The following is a 16171-nucleotide window of genomic DNA, read 5'->3' on the forward strand; positions in this document are numbered from 1 at the left end:
ATCACTTTCATTGTCTAGAAGCAATTCTTGCTTCGCACTAATAACATAATCATGTTGCCATTCTCCGTAAGGGTGGTTGTGTGTCTGGCCGGACTAGGCTTCTAGAACTAGAGGTAGTAGATTGTCTTCCAAGACCTTCTAGAATATTCCCTATAATTCGAGAAACTTTATGTAACTCGTGAGCCTCGGTCGGGCAACCATGAACATAAACCGGGAAACGGATATGAACCAATGGAACACAAAAATCTACCATAATCTGTCTCATAGTATATTGTTAACTCGTTCAAACCAGATTGTAATGTTCTTGAATATAGTAATGCTCTAATACCATTTCTTTCCGTTGAGGCATTGACGCTCTTCGCTAGAAACCTATGTTACTCGGACTTATGGGTGAGTTCTGATGAGCTAAAGGTTTCAATCTCCCTTCAACGAGCTGAGTTATCAATCACCATAAGTCGTTCCAAGAATAGCGATAAAGGGAAGGACGGAAGGCAATCGCTTCCAAAGTTCTGTTAATCGCCCAATGACGTGATCGCAGACAAGGGAACACAACAGCATCCAACACGGATATTGATCACATGAACAAAGAAAAAAATGACACATAAATCATGTTTCATGACTGCATTCATTCCGAAATTTAGCCTCTCAATAAATAACCTACAAGACAAGTTGTAAGAAAGTATCGAACCGAAATAATGTCCAACCAGGCATCGAAGCTCAGAACGGTCGGTTAGTTCTTGACGCCAGAAAATGTATTTAGTTACACACCACACTTTGTGCCGGCGACAACTATTATTCAAAACAAATCAGATGTGGCTCCATTAGGAACTTTTTCTTTCTTGTGCATCATGATTTCTCCAAGGATTAAGAGCTTCTCTCATTGCCTGAGCTTCAGGGGAATTCTCCCAAGCTAGCTTCTCAGACTCTAGAACAGTCACTTTATCATCTACAACACAAAAAAGGTATCGGTTCAATCAATAATTAAATGTAAAACATGGCAACTGACTCGACGAACATACAAAATCGTAAATATAACCATATCATAGTGATACTTGGGTTATTATCTTTCCTCGAAATAGTTAATTCTCTTATCCATCTCCCTTTACATTTACCATGGATTTCAGATAACAGATCAAACCAAATCTCTTTCAACCCATCATTAAGCATCCATTGAAACTAACTTTCACCAATGGTTTTTTGTCACTAATCATACAGTCATAGACTAATCGCAGTAAGGCATTACTTTAAATTACAAACACTGACATTAATCTACGCTTAACATAAATATAGGAAATTAGCACTTAGAAATAAGAATATCAGATTCTGCAGATGCAACCGGCTTTTTTCCGTATTCATTATATGACCTAGAATTTAAAACTAACCGTACATTACAACGAGAAAATTTTGAAAACAAAACCACCCTAGAGCTAAAAAGTTTTATTTGATTAGCATTAAGACTTGAGAAGATCAAAATAACTCCAAGAAAATCCAGCAACTAACAACAATAATATGGTACTAATATACCACTTTGCTCCATCATTTTTCTGTAAGTACCGTATCCGAATAGGGATTCAATCTCTAAATATGCGAAAAAACTAGAAAAAGACGAATTGGACATACTCGTGTTGGATACGTACTCGTTTATGTCACATATCTCCTTGAAGATATGTATCAAGTTAACAGGCAACCAAAGAAAGGGAAAATCAATGACTACAATTCTTAGGTTTTGATGAATAATATCATAAAATGCTGAAATGAATTAATTCAGATAAACCAAAGGGAGAGAAAATGGAGAGTTCTCACACAGAAGCCAGTCTTGATCATGAATAACTCCATGGAACCTCCAATCAGAGCTGACCCAACTGCAATCTTTAAGTACCAATCAAGAAACTTTATTGCCATTTTCCTTTTAGCTGCAAATGTTTTTTCCCCGCTTAGTTAGAACATTAACGAAAGAATCAAAACTCTGATCAAGCTACAATGTACTAAGTAGAGAAATATAAACTGTGAGCACTGATATTTATTAATTAGCTAAAACTTCAAAAAGAACAAAGAAAATGAAATTGAAGTTACCTCGAGTGGCTTGAGAAAGAGAATGAAACAGGAGTGAGCCCGGAAGCCAGGATTTGCAAACTGAGGTTTCCCTTTAACCGGAAACAGCGTCTCACTAGCCGGCCGCACCGACGATTGAGTCCTTATCGGCGACACAAAATGAATTGATGGGTGGCTGGCTGGCTCTTGGATTCGCAGTGTAGAGAACGGAAAGATAAATGAAAAAAAAAAGGGTTTTCAACTTTTGGGTGAGTAAAATATGGCAGATTTTATCACTGGATTAAAAAAATATGTTAAAGAGAAAGGATCATATATATTTTTATTTTAAAAAATGATGTTTAATCAACTGAATTAAGTCACTTAGATTAAGTGGCAATGATAATGAGTTAAATTTATTAAATAAATTAAATTATTTATTGTTAATTTTTAATAGTTAATGATGAAAATAACAAAAAAAGTCGCAATATTATGATTTTGTTGAAAAACTAATTTGACAATTAAAATAGAAAAGAGGTAATCATCTGGTAACTAATGACGTAGTTTATCCTTAAAAATTATACAATATAAAAATATCAATAAATTATCTAAAAATTATTAAAATTCTAAATATATATATAAAGTATAAAAAGTTTATAAAATTTATAAATTCATATAAAAAAAATAACAAATCATTTAAAAAAAACTTTATGAAATCAGCTCGGTGATAAAAGGTAATATAATTTTTTTTCTAGAAATTTCGGATTCGAACAGTTACGTCAGCAAGATGTGTGTATCTATTATCAATTAACTAAAAAAAATATGAACATATATCATCTTATAATTACATTACAGTCACTCCGTCTAAAAATAAAAAAGATTAATAATTGCTGGTATTAAAATACATAAAAAAAAAAAGTAAAAACTCAAACATTCAAAATATAATGTGAAATGAAAAGAGATATTAAAGAAAGTTCTACATTTATTATATTGTTGATGAATTTAAATATTATTTTAATCATTCTACTCTGTTAAGATTTAAAATCTAATCTATTTTAATATTCGGTAATATTATTAGTATATTCAAATTGATAATATCATTTCTTATCGTAAAAAAATGATAGTTAATTTCTCAGAAATATATAAATAATGTCATATTAACTAACAAAATTACAGGGGGGAAATGAAACAAGCATATATCTTAAGCATTTACCATATGCAGCTAACTGATCCCAAGAATGCATATAAGAGATTTAAATTGCGGGTGCAGTCGCGTTTTCAGGTTGTACTGCAGGTGTTATTGTGATCATAGGTATCACGATTGTGTAATAACACTTTTGGACGACACTTTTACTGCTATAAAATGGCAGCTATTTAAATCCCTGCTGCAGATAACCATGTTCTAAATTCTATGCCTACAAACACTGTGCCGGAGAAAATTCGGAGGAAGCTGAAAAAGAAGAAAGCAGGAACCTTCATTTACACTTTTGTCACAGGGAGGAACTTATTGTCTTTCTTCAGCCATACGGTAGATCGGGTTCGTCCGACGTGATCTTCGAAGAGCCGATGCCTACAAGTGTGTGTGTATATATATGTTAGGAATGCAAACTGTTCATCATATCTTAGCCAATGCAGAAAAATGAACCAATCATCTGATAAAATAACTAACACAATGGTACAAAATTTTGGGTCTGCATAAAGAACTTTTCATCCAATGTGCATGGTTGACATATGTTGCTCGGAGTAAGATGAGAGTTTCAGACATGGTCACACATGTATGTTTTTTTTTCTTTTTTGAAAAAAAAAAGTTTTTCGTGTATTTGAAAGGTTTTCGAAGGGTTCAAATCCCCTACCCATGTCTGGATATAGGTTGAACACGAGTACTTTAAGAAGAAAAAAGAAGAAAAATCGAAGCAATATAATCGAGTTGTGCTCCACTGTAACAAAAGCAACCGGAAGAATGATGTTTTCATCGTGATATGGTACAAACCTCTCATAATCCAGCTTCTGGGTAACTATTCCATTTAGTAGCAGCTCTGAACTAAAAATCTCTGCCCCTGAAAGCATAACGGCAAAACGTTCGAATAAAAACTCGCAGAAAAGCCATAAAGGAGCTAATTTACAAACTCTTATTACCTATTTCGAGGAAACGAACAGAAATTTCATAATCTTCTTCGCAAGATAGAACCAACAAATCATCTGGGAATTTGTCATCCTTCATAGCAGATCTGCCAATTCTCTCAACTGCCTGGAATTGTTGATTCAGATAACATAAAAAGGGAAATGATTTTTCATGATAAAACATCCATGCATTTGTATTTTCGAGAGAATTTTGAAGGGAACCCCCCCCCCATATACCTGACCGTGAACTGTGGTCACCAAACGTAATATTGTTTCTTTACCAGGCTTCGTATTTGGGGTGATTAAAACTCTCCGACCCTGCATAACTTCCACTATATTGTGAAAATCGAGATGGAACAAGCAGCCAAAGCAATAGGTAAATCTAGAAAATTTTACCTGTAGTAACGGTTTGCGTGCACGTGCTAAAGAAACCGGCATGCAAAAGCCAAGCTCTTTCTCTTTTTTGATTCGAATGCAATATAGAAAATCGACCTTTAGCTTTTGACACTTCAGATAGCTCAACATCCGTACTCCCAGATCTACTTTCTTGAAGGAAACCAGCTTCTTTGATCCGTTTTCTACCTTTTCTACAATTACTTACCATAGTCTCAGCCATTTCCACGTTTTTGACTGACTGCCCAGTTCTATGAGCAATGGGTGTAGTATGAACCTCTTCAGGATGTTGCTTCCTTATTGATCCACCACCACGAAGTTTAGCTTTCTTCAATTTTGGCAGAAGCAACTCCATGTTACAGTCCTTCCCTACACTCTTGGAGTGTTTCTCCATCAAAACTGAAGACTCTTCACTTCGCTTAGTTCTCTTGGATCGTCTCCTAAATCGAGCTACATCAGAACATGAAACATCCTTTCTTAACGAAGAAGAAATTTTCTTCCCAGTTTTTACCCTAAATGAACCTTTAGAGGAGCCCTTGGATATGCTTTGGACACCTTGATTAGAGTTCGGGTCAGTAGCCGTCTCCCCATAGAATAAGGCTTCCATAGCTTCAGCAGCCATCTGAGTGTCAAAACCTACATCATTTAGTTCTTTAGCAGCACCTATCTTTGTCCCAGTGGCTACCAATTGCCCTCTCAAGGAATCCGAATTAAATTGTTCATCAAAATCATTGGAATTATTTTTTCTAAAATTCATTTGACCTTCTCGTACTTTCTTGTCATTATCTTTCGACTTGCACAAAAGTACTTTTGAATCAGAATGAACTGTCATTTTATCAGCGGACTTCGGTTGGTCTCCATTAAGAGATTTATCTAGTTTCCTTCCTTTACGTTTCTGGGGGTGGGTAGAAGGTCTCCATGAATGGCTTCTATTACCATAGAATTCTTCCTTCATTCTACGATAAATATCACCCCCTCCATCATCCTCCAGAAAATTATCCCATTCAAAATTCCCCGCATCACCAGCATAGCTTCTTTCAATAGTTTTCTTGACCAAACTTTGTGGCCCTTTTGCATGTTGAAAAATAAACAAGTGGCCAAGCTACTTTCGGTGGCAGCCACTAATTTTGTCAAAAAGGGTTGGCTATTTGTTGAAAATCAACAATGGTAAAATCTTAATTTTAATCATTGTAATTTAGGGTATTTACAAACTAGTCTTTAAGCTTCAACTATAAATACCCTAGCTCATTTAGCTTCAAAACCATCCCAAAGCATTCTAGCTTTCTTCCAATACTAGAGAGAATTTAGAGAGTTTCTTGAGAGTTATTTTCTCCTTTTTATCAAGAGAGAATTATCATTGTTTTCTCCTTGGTAGATCGAGAGAGGTTGTAATTCCTATTTTCTCATAGTGAAATTCTTCTACCGTAAATTTTCACGTAAATTTTGTGTCTCTTTTTATCTTCATTTTTATTTTCTCAAATTATCAGTTGCGATTTTGCTCTATCCGATAGCCGTCTTCCGCAACAATTGGTCTCAAATTAGAGTGTGTAATATATGCTTATTGTCTTTGTGGTTGCCACCAAAAGGTGGATCCTCCAACATAAGAAAGTAAGAAGTTATTACCCATTCTTTGAAGGTTCCAGAGAACTATTCACGATAGTGAAATAGTGGGAGCTATCCGTAAACGAAGCAATGACAACGAAATTTGATATTGAAAAGTTCAATGGGAGAAATTTCTCATTGTGGAAATTGAAGATGAAGGTCATCCTAAGGAAAGACGGGTGTCTAGCGGCTATCAATGAAAGGCCGGTGGATTTCGCAGATGATATCAAATGGAACGAGATGGACGGGAATGCTATGGCAAATTTTCATCTAGCATTAGCAGATGAAGTATTGTCAAGCATCGAGGAGAAGAAGACAGCTAAGGAGATATGTGATCATCTCATAAAATTGTACGAGGCCACATCACTGCACAATAAAATTTTCCTTAAGAGGAAATTGTACACTCTCCGTATGCCAGAATCTACTTCAGTGACGGAGCACTTAAATACACTGAACACCTTATTTTCCCAGCTTACATCCTTAAGCTGTAAAATAGGAGAACAAGAACGTGTTGAACTTCTACTTCAAAGTCTACCGGATTCGTATGATCAACTAATCATCAACTTGACAAACAGTAATGTCACCAGTCTAGTCTTCGATGACGTTGCAGCTGCTGTTCTACAAGAAGAAAATCGACGCAAGAACAAGGAAGATAGACAAGTAAATCTACAACAAGCAGAAGCGTTAACAACGATGAGAGGGAGATCAACAGAACGTGGCTAAAGCAGCAGTCATAAACATGGTAGATCGAAGTCGAGGAGCAAGAAGAATTTAAAGTGCTACCACTGTGGAAAGAAGGGTCACTTGAAGAATGATTGTTGGAGTCTAAATAAAAACTCCAATCCACAAGGCAATACCGCAAACACTTCAGATGATGGAGATGCTCTATGCTGTGAAGCGTCAACCACCGTGGAAGACAGAAAAAGATTTACAGATATATGGCTCATTGATTCGGGAGTGACATATCACATGACCTCAAGAAGAGAATGGTTCCATCATTATGAACCTGTCTCAGGAGGATCTGTGTATAGTTGCAATGATCATGCCTTAGAGATCGTTGGTGTGGGAACCATCAAATTGAAGATGTATGATGGAACAATTAAAGTTGTTCGAGATGTGCGGCACGTGAAAGGTCTGAAGAAAAATTTATTATCCTACGGATTGTTGGATAATAATGCTAGCAAGATTGAAACACGAAAAGGAATCATGAAGGTGTTACGTGGAGCGCTTGTGGTGCTGAAAGGTGAAAATATAGATGCAAACTTGTACATGCTGAAGGGAGAGACATTGCTAGAAGCAGAAGCCTCTGTTGCCTCATGTAGTTCAGATTCTGCAATGCTATGGCATAAGAAACTTGGACACATGTCAAAACAAGGAATGAAAGTCCTTGTGGAGCAAAAGCTACTTCCAGGCTTAACAAATGTATCACTCCCTTTGTGTGAGCATTGCATAACAAGTAAGCAGCACCGGTTGAAATTCAACACATCAAATTCTAGAGGCAAAAGTGTTCTAGAATTGGTTCACTCTGACGTATGGCAAGCACAAGTAACGTCCCTAGGTGGAGCAAAATACTTTGTCTCATTTATTGATGACTACTCCAGGAGATGTTGGGTGCACCCTATTAAGAAGAAGTCAGACGTGTTTTCAACTTTCAAAAACTTCAAAGCGCGGGTGTAACTTGATTCTGGAAATAAGATCAAGTGTTTCAGAACAGATAATGGAGGAGAATACACAAGCGAAGAATTTGATGACTTTTGCAGGAAAGAATACATCAAAAGACAGTTCACAGTGGCGAACACTCCTCAACAAAATGGAGTGGCAGAGCGTATGAACAGAACATTGTTAGAAAGAACAAGAGCAATGTTGAGGGACGCAGGCCTAAAAAAATCATTCTGGGCAGAAGCAGTCAATACCGCCTGTTATTTGGTGAATCGAGCTCCATCAACTGCAATAGAGCTGAAGACACCAATGGAGATGTGTACTGGTAAACCAGTTGATTATTCAAACCTCCATGTATTTGGAAGTATTGTGTACGTGATATACAACGCCCAAGAAATTTCAAAGCTGGATTTAAAATCCAGAAAATGCAAATTCTTGGGGTATGTTGATGGAGTAAAAGGGTATCGCTTGTGGGATCCCACTGCCCGCAAAGTGATCATTAGCAGGGGTGTTATCTTTGTAGAAGATAAGCTACAAAGAAAAGAAGACAATGACAACGCTGAAAAGTCAGAGACTACACAGATACATGTAGAAAAGGAGTTTGAACAAGGAGATTCTTCTGAAGCAGAACCAGCACATGATGAACAAGAACCAGAGAGTTCTGAAGCTCCAACAACTCGTCAATCAGATCGTGTGAGAAGACGTCCCAATTGGCACTTAGATTATGTTATAGAAGGAAATGTTGCATACTGTCTTTTAACAGAGGACGGTGAGCCATCAACATATCAGGAGGCAATAAACAGCTCAGATGCTTCACTATGGATGATGGCGATGCAAGAAGAAATCGAAGCCCTTCATAAAAATAATACATGGGACCTTGTGCCACTACCACAAGGAAGGAAGCCAATTGGTAACAAATGGGTTTTCAAAATCAAGCGAAATGGTGACGATCAAGTGGAGAGGTATCGTGCAAGACTGGTGGTCAAAGGATATGCTCAGAAAGAAGGTATTGATTTCAATGAAATTTTTTCTCCCGTGGTTCGACTAACAACAGTTCGAGTAGTCTTGGCAATGTGTGCTACATTGAATTTACATCTGGAACAGCTAGATGTTAAAACAACTTTTCTTCATGAAAATCTTGAAGAAGAGATTTATATGCTCCAGCCTGAAGGTTTTGAAGAAGACGAAAAGAAGAACTTGGTTTGCAGGTTGAACAAATCTCTGTACGGTCTAAAGCAGGCGCCGAGGTGTTGGTATAAGAGATTTGATTCCTTCATTATGTGCCTTGGATACAACAGACTTAATGCAGACCCTTCTGTTTATTTCAAGAGGTCTGGTGATAACGATTTTGTTATATTGTTGTTGTATGTGGATGACATGTTGGTTGCAGGACCCAACAAAGATCATATTGAAGAATTGAAGGCACAACTGGCTAGGGAATTTGAAATGAAGGACTTGGGATCAGCAAACAAGATTCTAGGGATGTAAATTCACCGAGACAGAAGTAATAGGAAGATTTGGCTTTCACAAAAGAATTACTTGAAGAAAATCTTGTCACGATTTAGCATGCAAGATTGTAAGCCAATTTCTACCCATCTTCCTATTAACTTCAAATTATCCTCCAGTATGAGTCCTAGTAGTGAAGAAGAGAGGATGGAGATGTCTCGAGTACCGTATGCATCAGCAGTGGGAAGTTTAATGTTTACTATGATATGCACAAGACCAAACATTGCACAAGCAGTGGGAGTGGTTAGTCGGTATATGGCGAATCCAGGCAAAGAGCATTGGAATACAGTAAAGAGGATCCTGAGATACATCAAAGGGACCTCAAATGTTGCATTATGTTACGGATGATCAAACTTACTAATCAATGGGTATGTAGATTCTGACTATGCAGGGGATTTTGATAAAAGTAAATCTACAACAGGATATGTGTTCAAAGTTGCTGATGGAGCTGTAAGCTGGGTTTCTAAGTTGCAGTCAGTTGTGGCTACATCCACAACAGAAGCAGAATATGTAGCAGCTACACAAGCCAGTAAAGAAGCAATTTGGTTGAAGATGTTATTGGAGGAGCTTGGGCACAATCAAGAGTATGTCTCTCTATTTTGTGACAGTCAAAGCGCCTTGCATCTAGCAAGGAATCCAACATTTCATTCAAGGACAAAACACATACGAGTTCAGTATCATTTCATTCGTGAAAAGGTGGAAGAAGGGACAATAGATATGCAGAAGATCCATACCAAAGACAACATAGCAGATTTCATGACAAAGGCGATCAACGCTGATAAATTTACTTGGTCTCGATCCTCTTGTGGCCTGTCAGAGACATAAGCAACATGATGGTACAAGGTAGAAAGAATTGTGTGACGATATGATTGTTCCAATCAAATCTTCAAGTGGGAGATTGTTGAAAAATAAACAAGTGGCCAAGCCACTTTCGGTAGCAGCCACCAATTTTGTCAAAAAGGGTTGGCTATTTGTTGAAAATCAATAATGGTAAAATCTTAATTTTAGTCATTGTAATTTAGGGTATTTACAAATTAGTCCTTAAGCTTCAACTATAAATACCCTAACTCATTTAGCTTCAAAACCATCCCAAAGTATTCTAGCTTTCTTCCAATACTAGAGAGAATTTAGATAGTTTCTTGAGAGTTGTTTTCTCCTTTTTATCAAGAGAGAATTATCATTGTTTTCTCCTTGGTAGATCGAGAAATATTGTAATTCCTATTTTCTCATAGTGAAATTCTTCTACCGTTGCCCGTGGTTTTTACCCTATATAATTTAGGGGTTTTCCACGTAAATTTTGTCTCTTTTTATCTTCATTTTTATTTTCTCAAATTATCAGTTGCGATTTTGCTCTATCCGATAGCCGTCTTCCGCAACATTGCACATGAGATAAGTTTCGAGTTCCGCTCCGTATTATTTCTCAAATCAATTTCATCATCAAGTTCCATCAAATTATCATTTACAAATCTTTCCATGAAATTAAGTGCATTAGCTTGTGATAACTCCCCAGGTTCCTGAGAGTCGATGTAACTTAAACCTGCTGATGGATCATCGCAATTGGGAACCTCGAGCAAGTCTTCTCTTTCAGTAAAACAATCCTCGGTAAAAAGTTTTCTTGCAGTTGCACAACCAACCCTGGAATTGATAGAGTTCTTATCGGAATTACCCTGATCTTGTGCCTGACTATGTTCTCCATGACTTCCGGATTTAAACCATTAATATCGACTGCACACTGGTCTAAAAACTGACTATCAGTCGGGATAGAACAAGACTTGCTGTTCATTTGTCGTAATGCCACATTACGAGCTGCAAGACCAGAGGTCCGCATGGACACTGCACTGACTGAAGTAAACCTTCGGACAGATCCTAAAGAAAACAAGCAATGTTAATAGAGAAATTGAAGGACTGTATTTAATAAAATTTGAGAATGAAATGATAATGCTTCCAAATGAGAGGTAAGTAAGAAAATAAATTGTTTTAATATTACTCATCGTCACATTCGATCTAGATTAAAAGAGGAATAGCGTGCAAATATTGATGAAAAACATAATCAAGTAATTTTCTTAAAGGTATTGACTAATGCGGGTAGCTTAATCTTGCAAATAAGGTTTACGGCAATAGATGCAGGATGAACACAAAGGATAAGCAAAAGTGCTTCAAAGTTTATCAAACCGCTTATCAAATAGAGCCATAACGTATCAAGAAAGTCAAGCATTCCCGACCATGAACAAGCCATATAAAATTACCAGGTTACCGTTCTGACACAGCTTTGAAATCTGGGGTTGCAGTAGGAACATGGATTCCTTAAGAAACATGCAGCACAATATCATAACTTCAGTTGAGACAACAGGATCAACTTCCTTGCATACAGAACATAAAGATATCCGTGGCCAATACTACAACATTTTCCAAAAAAAAACACTCAGAAATAAAACATACCCAAACTCCTCTGTTTGTCAGTAGGTGTATTAAATTGCTCCGAACATTCCTTCTCCTCCTGACCAAACGATTGACCATGATCGCTAATTACTACCTCACCGTCCCAGAACTCACCAACATCATCCAAAACCTCAGTTCCATCTGTTCCTTCACCTTCACTATCAAGAGCAACTCCAACATTGAATTCATCCAACAATTGGGTCTCCATATTCTCACAGCAATCTGAATCATCCAACACCTGTGTTTCGTCACCAATGTTCAACATTTGAGTTTCCTCACCCAGGTTCAGACATTAGGTCTCAAATTCATCCTCAGTTGAAACATTGTTATCATCTACAGGAACCGTATCTTGTAGAAGGTTTAATTCAACATCATCCTCATAATCATCTCTGTCACCTATATGTATTTTTTTTCAAATCCATAATTCATATAAATTTCAAATGATTTAAAAGCATAAATAACCAATACTAAAATATTAAGTGAAAAATCAAAGATTGAGATAAACATACCACAAAAAGGAGAATCGGGAAACTGAGAGTCAAATTCATCTTCAATTGGAACATTGTTATCATCTACAGGAACCGTATCTTGTAGAAAGTTTAATTCATTGTCATCTCTGTCACCTATATGAATTTTTTTCAAACCCATAATTCACATAAATTTCAAATAATTTAAAGCATAAATAACTAATAATACCAAAATATTAAGTGAAAAAAAAATCAAAGATTGAGATAAACATACCACAAAAAGGAGAATCGGGAAACTGAGAGTCAAATTCATCTTCAATTGGAACATCGTTATCATCCACAGGAACCGTATCTTGTAGAAAGTTTAATTCATTGTCATCCCTGTCACCTATATGTATTTTTTTCAAACCCGTCATTCACATAAATTTCAAACGATTTAAAGCATAAATAACTAATGATACCAAAATATTAAGCGAAAAAAAATCAAAGAATGCGATAAACATACCACGACATGGAGAATCGGGAAAGTGGGAGTCAAATTCATCTTCAATTGGAACTTTGTTATCATCCACAGGAACTGTATCTAGTAGAAAGTTTAATTCATTATCACACCCGTCGCCTATGTGTATTTTTTTAAAACTCGAAATCACATAATTTTCAAATAATTTAAAGCATAAATAACAAATATGCTAAAATATTAAGCAAAAAAAAAATCAAAGATTGAGATAAACATACCAGGAAAAAGAGAATGGGGAAACTGGGAATCAAATTCAAAGGGCTGGGTCTCGGCATTTCCAAAATCGGTGCTTAGGTTTATTTCGGAGGGTTTGGTTTCGCCATCGATGTCTCCGATACTGCCCATTTTTCACTTCAATTCATCTGCGAATTCAACACAAGCTTTTTATGGTTTTGGGTGGTGCAGAGTGAGGACAGACTATTCTGCTGCTTTCAGGTGGTTTCTAAATTCTAACAAGGGTACAAGTTCAATGGAATTTGTTTTAGTTTAATAATTGTTTGCAATTGATAAAATATAATTATATTTTAAAAAAACTATGCTCATTTTTTTAATATTAAAAATTAATCATTAATAAAACGCATGTACACTCAACGCTCCTGCCAAAAAAAAAAATAATAACCTGGTGAAGGAATATACATTCACATCAAGAATAAAATCAGTATTAAAAACTTTGCTAACAATGTAAAAAGATCGCTTTAATAATAAATATTTACTCTAATCAAATTAGTCAATTAATATATCACATTAGTTAATCAATAGATAGATCAATTTGTTCCATTCCAATCATCTCCATTAACGAATGAAATAGTACAATTCCAACAAAAGTAACGTTTGAACAATTAAGCATAAAGACATGTAATTGACAAAAGTCTTCTTGTATCCAACTGATCTGCAATGACTACAACAGAATTAACATTAAGTCCTCAAAATCATATTGATGTTACAATTGTTTCACATCAGAACATGACTCAATGAAGATTTAAGGGCATCCTTTTACACCTACAGAAGTTAAGGCATTAACCAAATGATGTTATGTTTTTTAAACCATTGACCTGTAGAGCATCGTGTAATGTACACATAATGTAGAAAAAAGGGAATACATGATTAAACTTGATGATCTTGCTACTCAAAAACCTATTAGGAATAATAATGTGGTGGCAATGCTGCAGGATCAAGTCCCCAACATCCTCTTAGACTGCCATTTCTCTCATTGGTTAGCTGGAAACGCGGAATCTGATGAGAAAAACGAAGCTGATTGACCCGAGGGATTTCGAGTGTGACGTTCGTTCTTTCTTTTACTTGAGGCTTGAAAACAGAATTGAAGCCGTCGACTTTGTCTAAAACACGAACCTTGAAGAGGAAATAGTTATCCTCTAATACCTGCACTATGTCATATTCCCAGTTCTCCAAGTCGGAACATTTGATGTCGCGAGTCCAGTTTCGATACAAGGCCCAGATTTCGCCTCTTCTAGGTACGATGGTGTATTCGCCCTTCGAACCAGTAGGCTCGGCTTTTAACAAATGAGAAAAGGAATCAGTGGAGGTGTAGGCCTGGGAACTGTTTCTAACGTCAAATTTGCCGCAACAAGTTGGCATGTCTGGATCAGACCACTCGACTGTGTCCAATGGGATAGGAAAAAGCCATCTCACATATTCTGAAAACTGGGTGGGAGTCGATTTTCTTGATCTCACCGTATTACTTTGGCAAACCATCCTCATCACCATACAGTGCCCACATCTGACCAATGCGGAGCTTTTCCTTTATTTTGTCGGCATCAAAACTGTATAATTCTGATTCTGGAATTTCAAAGGATTTTGATGCCGAAGCCGAAGCTGAAGGAACAGAACTATTTGATCCTACCATTGGCTTCCCCGTTTCTGAATCACTGGGACATGAACTACTAGGATCTCTGCCATTACTTTCCTACTTCAAGTCCTTGGAAACAAAAATTTCTCCAGGTAAAGAAGCTGGATCGAGTTCAAACGAACCTTTTGGCTCCCCTAGTCTCTCTTCACCAGTCAGCACAAAAGATGGCACCCTGTGTGAAAACCTGAATCGTTCATCAGGTGGGATTAGAAACGTATCCTTATTCACTGGAGAGAAGACACTCACAAACCCTTTGACCTTAGTCAAGTAAGAAACCCGTAGTCCTACACCTTCAGCATTCTCTGATAAAATCTCAACATATTCATACTCATATTTCTGGGCACCAAGTTTCCATTTGATGTTCCAGTTCTTAAAAAGGGCCCAAGTTTCTCCTTTTCTTGGGAATATCTTATAGGTGTCTCTAGATGTTCCTTTTTCCCAATATATCAAATGGGAAAACATAATACGCTCTTCAGTGTTTTCAGACACCCCATGTTTGAAGTTACCACATGAAGCGGGTAAACCTTCACAGACCCATTGTATTTCATTCTCATCATCTGGATCTGGTTCTAGCCAAGTTATCCTCAGCTTGAACCCATACGAGAAAACTTTCGTGATCCGAGCATAGAATCTAGGCATGGCATCTAGTGTATCGTACAAAGCCCAAATCTGCCCTACTGAAAAACACTCTTCTTTCTTCTCTTTGTTGAAGTCATTAAACTCAGGGTCGGGGAAATCAAAAGGCCCAGGCTCTTTTGTTTCTTTCAAACTTGAATTTGACACAGAATCATCAACTGCGGGTTTTGAATTTCCCTTGATACCATCAGCAGAAGCTTCCCTAGTATTCTTACCATTGGGTAAGCTCGCCTCAAAACGTTTACACTCTCTGTGGTCCGTTGCTTTCTTATCTTCTTTCGCTTGATTTTTGTGTACAGGCTTGTCTTCATCAGCCATTTCTTCAGTGGCACAGTGCGATCCACTTCCCTTGGCCTTTTTGGGTGGATTAATTGTGTCCCCCTCGTCGCTTAAATTTTCCTTGCAAGAAACATGTTGCTTATGCCTCCCAGATCTCCGCACATTCTGCGGTACTTGAGAATCAACCTTCTTTCCAGACAACACTTCACCATCATCATCGATCACCGCATCCTCCTCTGACTCAACGCTACTTTCACTGTCACAGCTTTCACTGGATTCAACAGTTTGTTTCCTTCCTCTTTTACCATTCGCTTTTTGTGTTTGGGCATCTGAAGTGCTAGTTGCCTTTGAGATCCTTGATAAACTCCGCCAGTACTCTGATTCTGGACAACTCCTTGTCGAGGAAAGTTCGACTGATTCATATTAGTTGCCTGTGGAACTGCACCTGAGTCATAGGCAACAAAGTACTTGCTGCAATTTTGACAACGAAGAGATCTGTTAAGCTCGTCTGTAAAATACTGGAACCTAACTGCACAGTACGGACACTTGGTCCAAAAAGTGCGATGGCCATTGGAGAACCCTGCTTGAGTTGGTGGTTGTCTCTGTTGTTGAGAATTCAATCCAGAAAAGTTGGGGATATTATTCTGAGCAACTGTG

At 37.2% G+C, this 16171-nt stretch overlaps 3 protein-coding genes and 1 long non-coding RNA gene across 5 annotated transcripts; all 4 read right to left on the reverse strand.

Annotated features, from left to right (window-relative positions):
- Positions 1-630: 630 nt before the first annotated feature.
- LOC120205422 lies at positions 631-2249 on the reverse strand. The gene is made up of 3 exons (XR_005524027.1): positions 2074-2249; positions 1806-1913; positions 631-946 (listed from the first exon to the last, which is right to left on the reverse strand). It is a non-coding gene; the product is annotated as an uncharacterized LOC120205422 (long non-coding RNA).
- Positions 2250-3467: 1218 nt separating this feature from the next.
- Positions 3468-11545, reverse strand: LOC120205426. Its single transcript, XM_039205307.1, has 8 exons — positions 11423-11545; positions 11113-11175; positions 10694-11021; positions 4751-5610; positions 4387-4656; positions 4165-4276; positions 4019-4085; positions 3468-3598 (listed from the first exon to the last, which is right to left on the reverse strand). Exons 1-8 carry the CDS (start codon positions 11543-11545, stop codon positions 3508-3510), a joined length of 1914 nt encoding a protein of 637 aa, XP_039061238.1. The 3' UTR covers positions 3468-3507.
- Positions 11546-11576: 31 nt separating this feature from the next.
- On the reverse strand, positions 11577-13094 carry LOC120205423. Of its 2 annotated transcripts, none has more exons than XR_005524028.1 (4): positions 12490-12571; positions 12258-12371; positions 11749-12144; positions 11577-11612 (listed from the first exon to the last, which is right to left on the reverse strand). XR_005524028.1 is itself a non-coding variant. In XM_039205306.1 (4 exons), exons 1-3 carry the CDS (start codon positions 13075-13077, stop codon positions 12041-12043), a joined length of 345 nt encoding a protein of 114 aa, XP_039061237.1. In that variant the 5' UTR covers positions 13078-13094; the 3' UTR covers positions 11577-11612; positions 11749-12040. The 2 variants fall into 2 exon arrangements, 1 of the variants encoding a protein (XP_039061237.1); XM_039205306.1 differs by lacking the exon at positions 12490-12571 and adding an exon at positions 12951-13094.
- Positions 13095-13617: 523 nt separating this feature from the next.
- Positions 13618-15678, reverse strand: LOC120205439. The gene has a single exon (XM_039205315.1). It carries the CDS (start codon positions 15551-15553, stop codon positions 14657-14659), a length of 897 nt encoding a protein of 298 aa, XP_039061246.1. The 5' UTR covers positions 15554-15678; the 3' UTR covers positions 13618-14656.
- Between the last annotated feature and the right edge of the window lie 493 nt (positions 15679-16171).

This window comes from Hibiscus syriacus, unplaced genomic scaffold (genome assembly GCF_006381635.1).
Source record: "Hibiscus syriacus cultivar Baekdansim isolate YM2019G1 unplaced genomic scaffold, ASM638163v2 tig00012476_pilon, whole genome shotgun sequence".
NCBI lineage: Eukaryota > Viridiplantae > Streptophyta > Magnoliopsida > Malvales > Malvaceae > Hibiscus > Hibiscus syriacus.

Coding starts and splice junctions, on each gene's coding strand:
- LOC120205426 (XM_039205307.1), bottom strand. CDS start 11,545: ATGGCTTGTTCATGGTCGGGAATGCTTGACTTTCTTGATACGTTATGG. Junction 4,277..4,386: donor TGACCACAGTTCACGGTCAG/GTATATGGGGGG, acceptor CAACAATTCCAG/GCAGTTGAGAGAATTGGCAG. Junction 3,599..4,018: donor CAGAAGCTGGATTATGAGAG/GTTTGTACCATA, acceptor ACACACTTGTAG/GCATCGGCTCTTCGAAGATC.
- LOC120205423 (XM_039205306.1), bottom strand. CDS start 13,077: ATGGGCAGTATCGGAGACATCGATGGCGAAACCAAACCCTCCGAAATA. Junction 12,372..12,950: donor TCCCCATTCTCTTTTTCCTG/GTATGTTTATCT, acceptor AAATTCATATAG/GTGACAGAGATGACAATGAA. Junction 12,145..12,257: donor TCCCGATTCTCCTTTTTGTG/GTATGTTTATCT, acceptor AAATACATATAG/GTGACAGAGATGATTATGAG.
- LOC120205439 (XM_039205315.1), bottom strand. CDS start 15,553: ATGGCTGATGAAGACAAGCCTGTACACAAAAATCAAGCGAAAGAAGAT.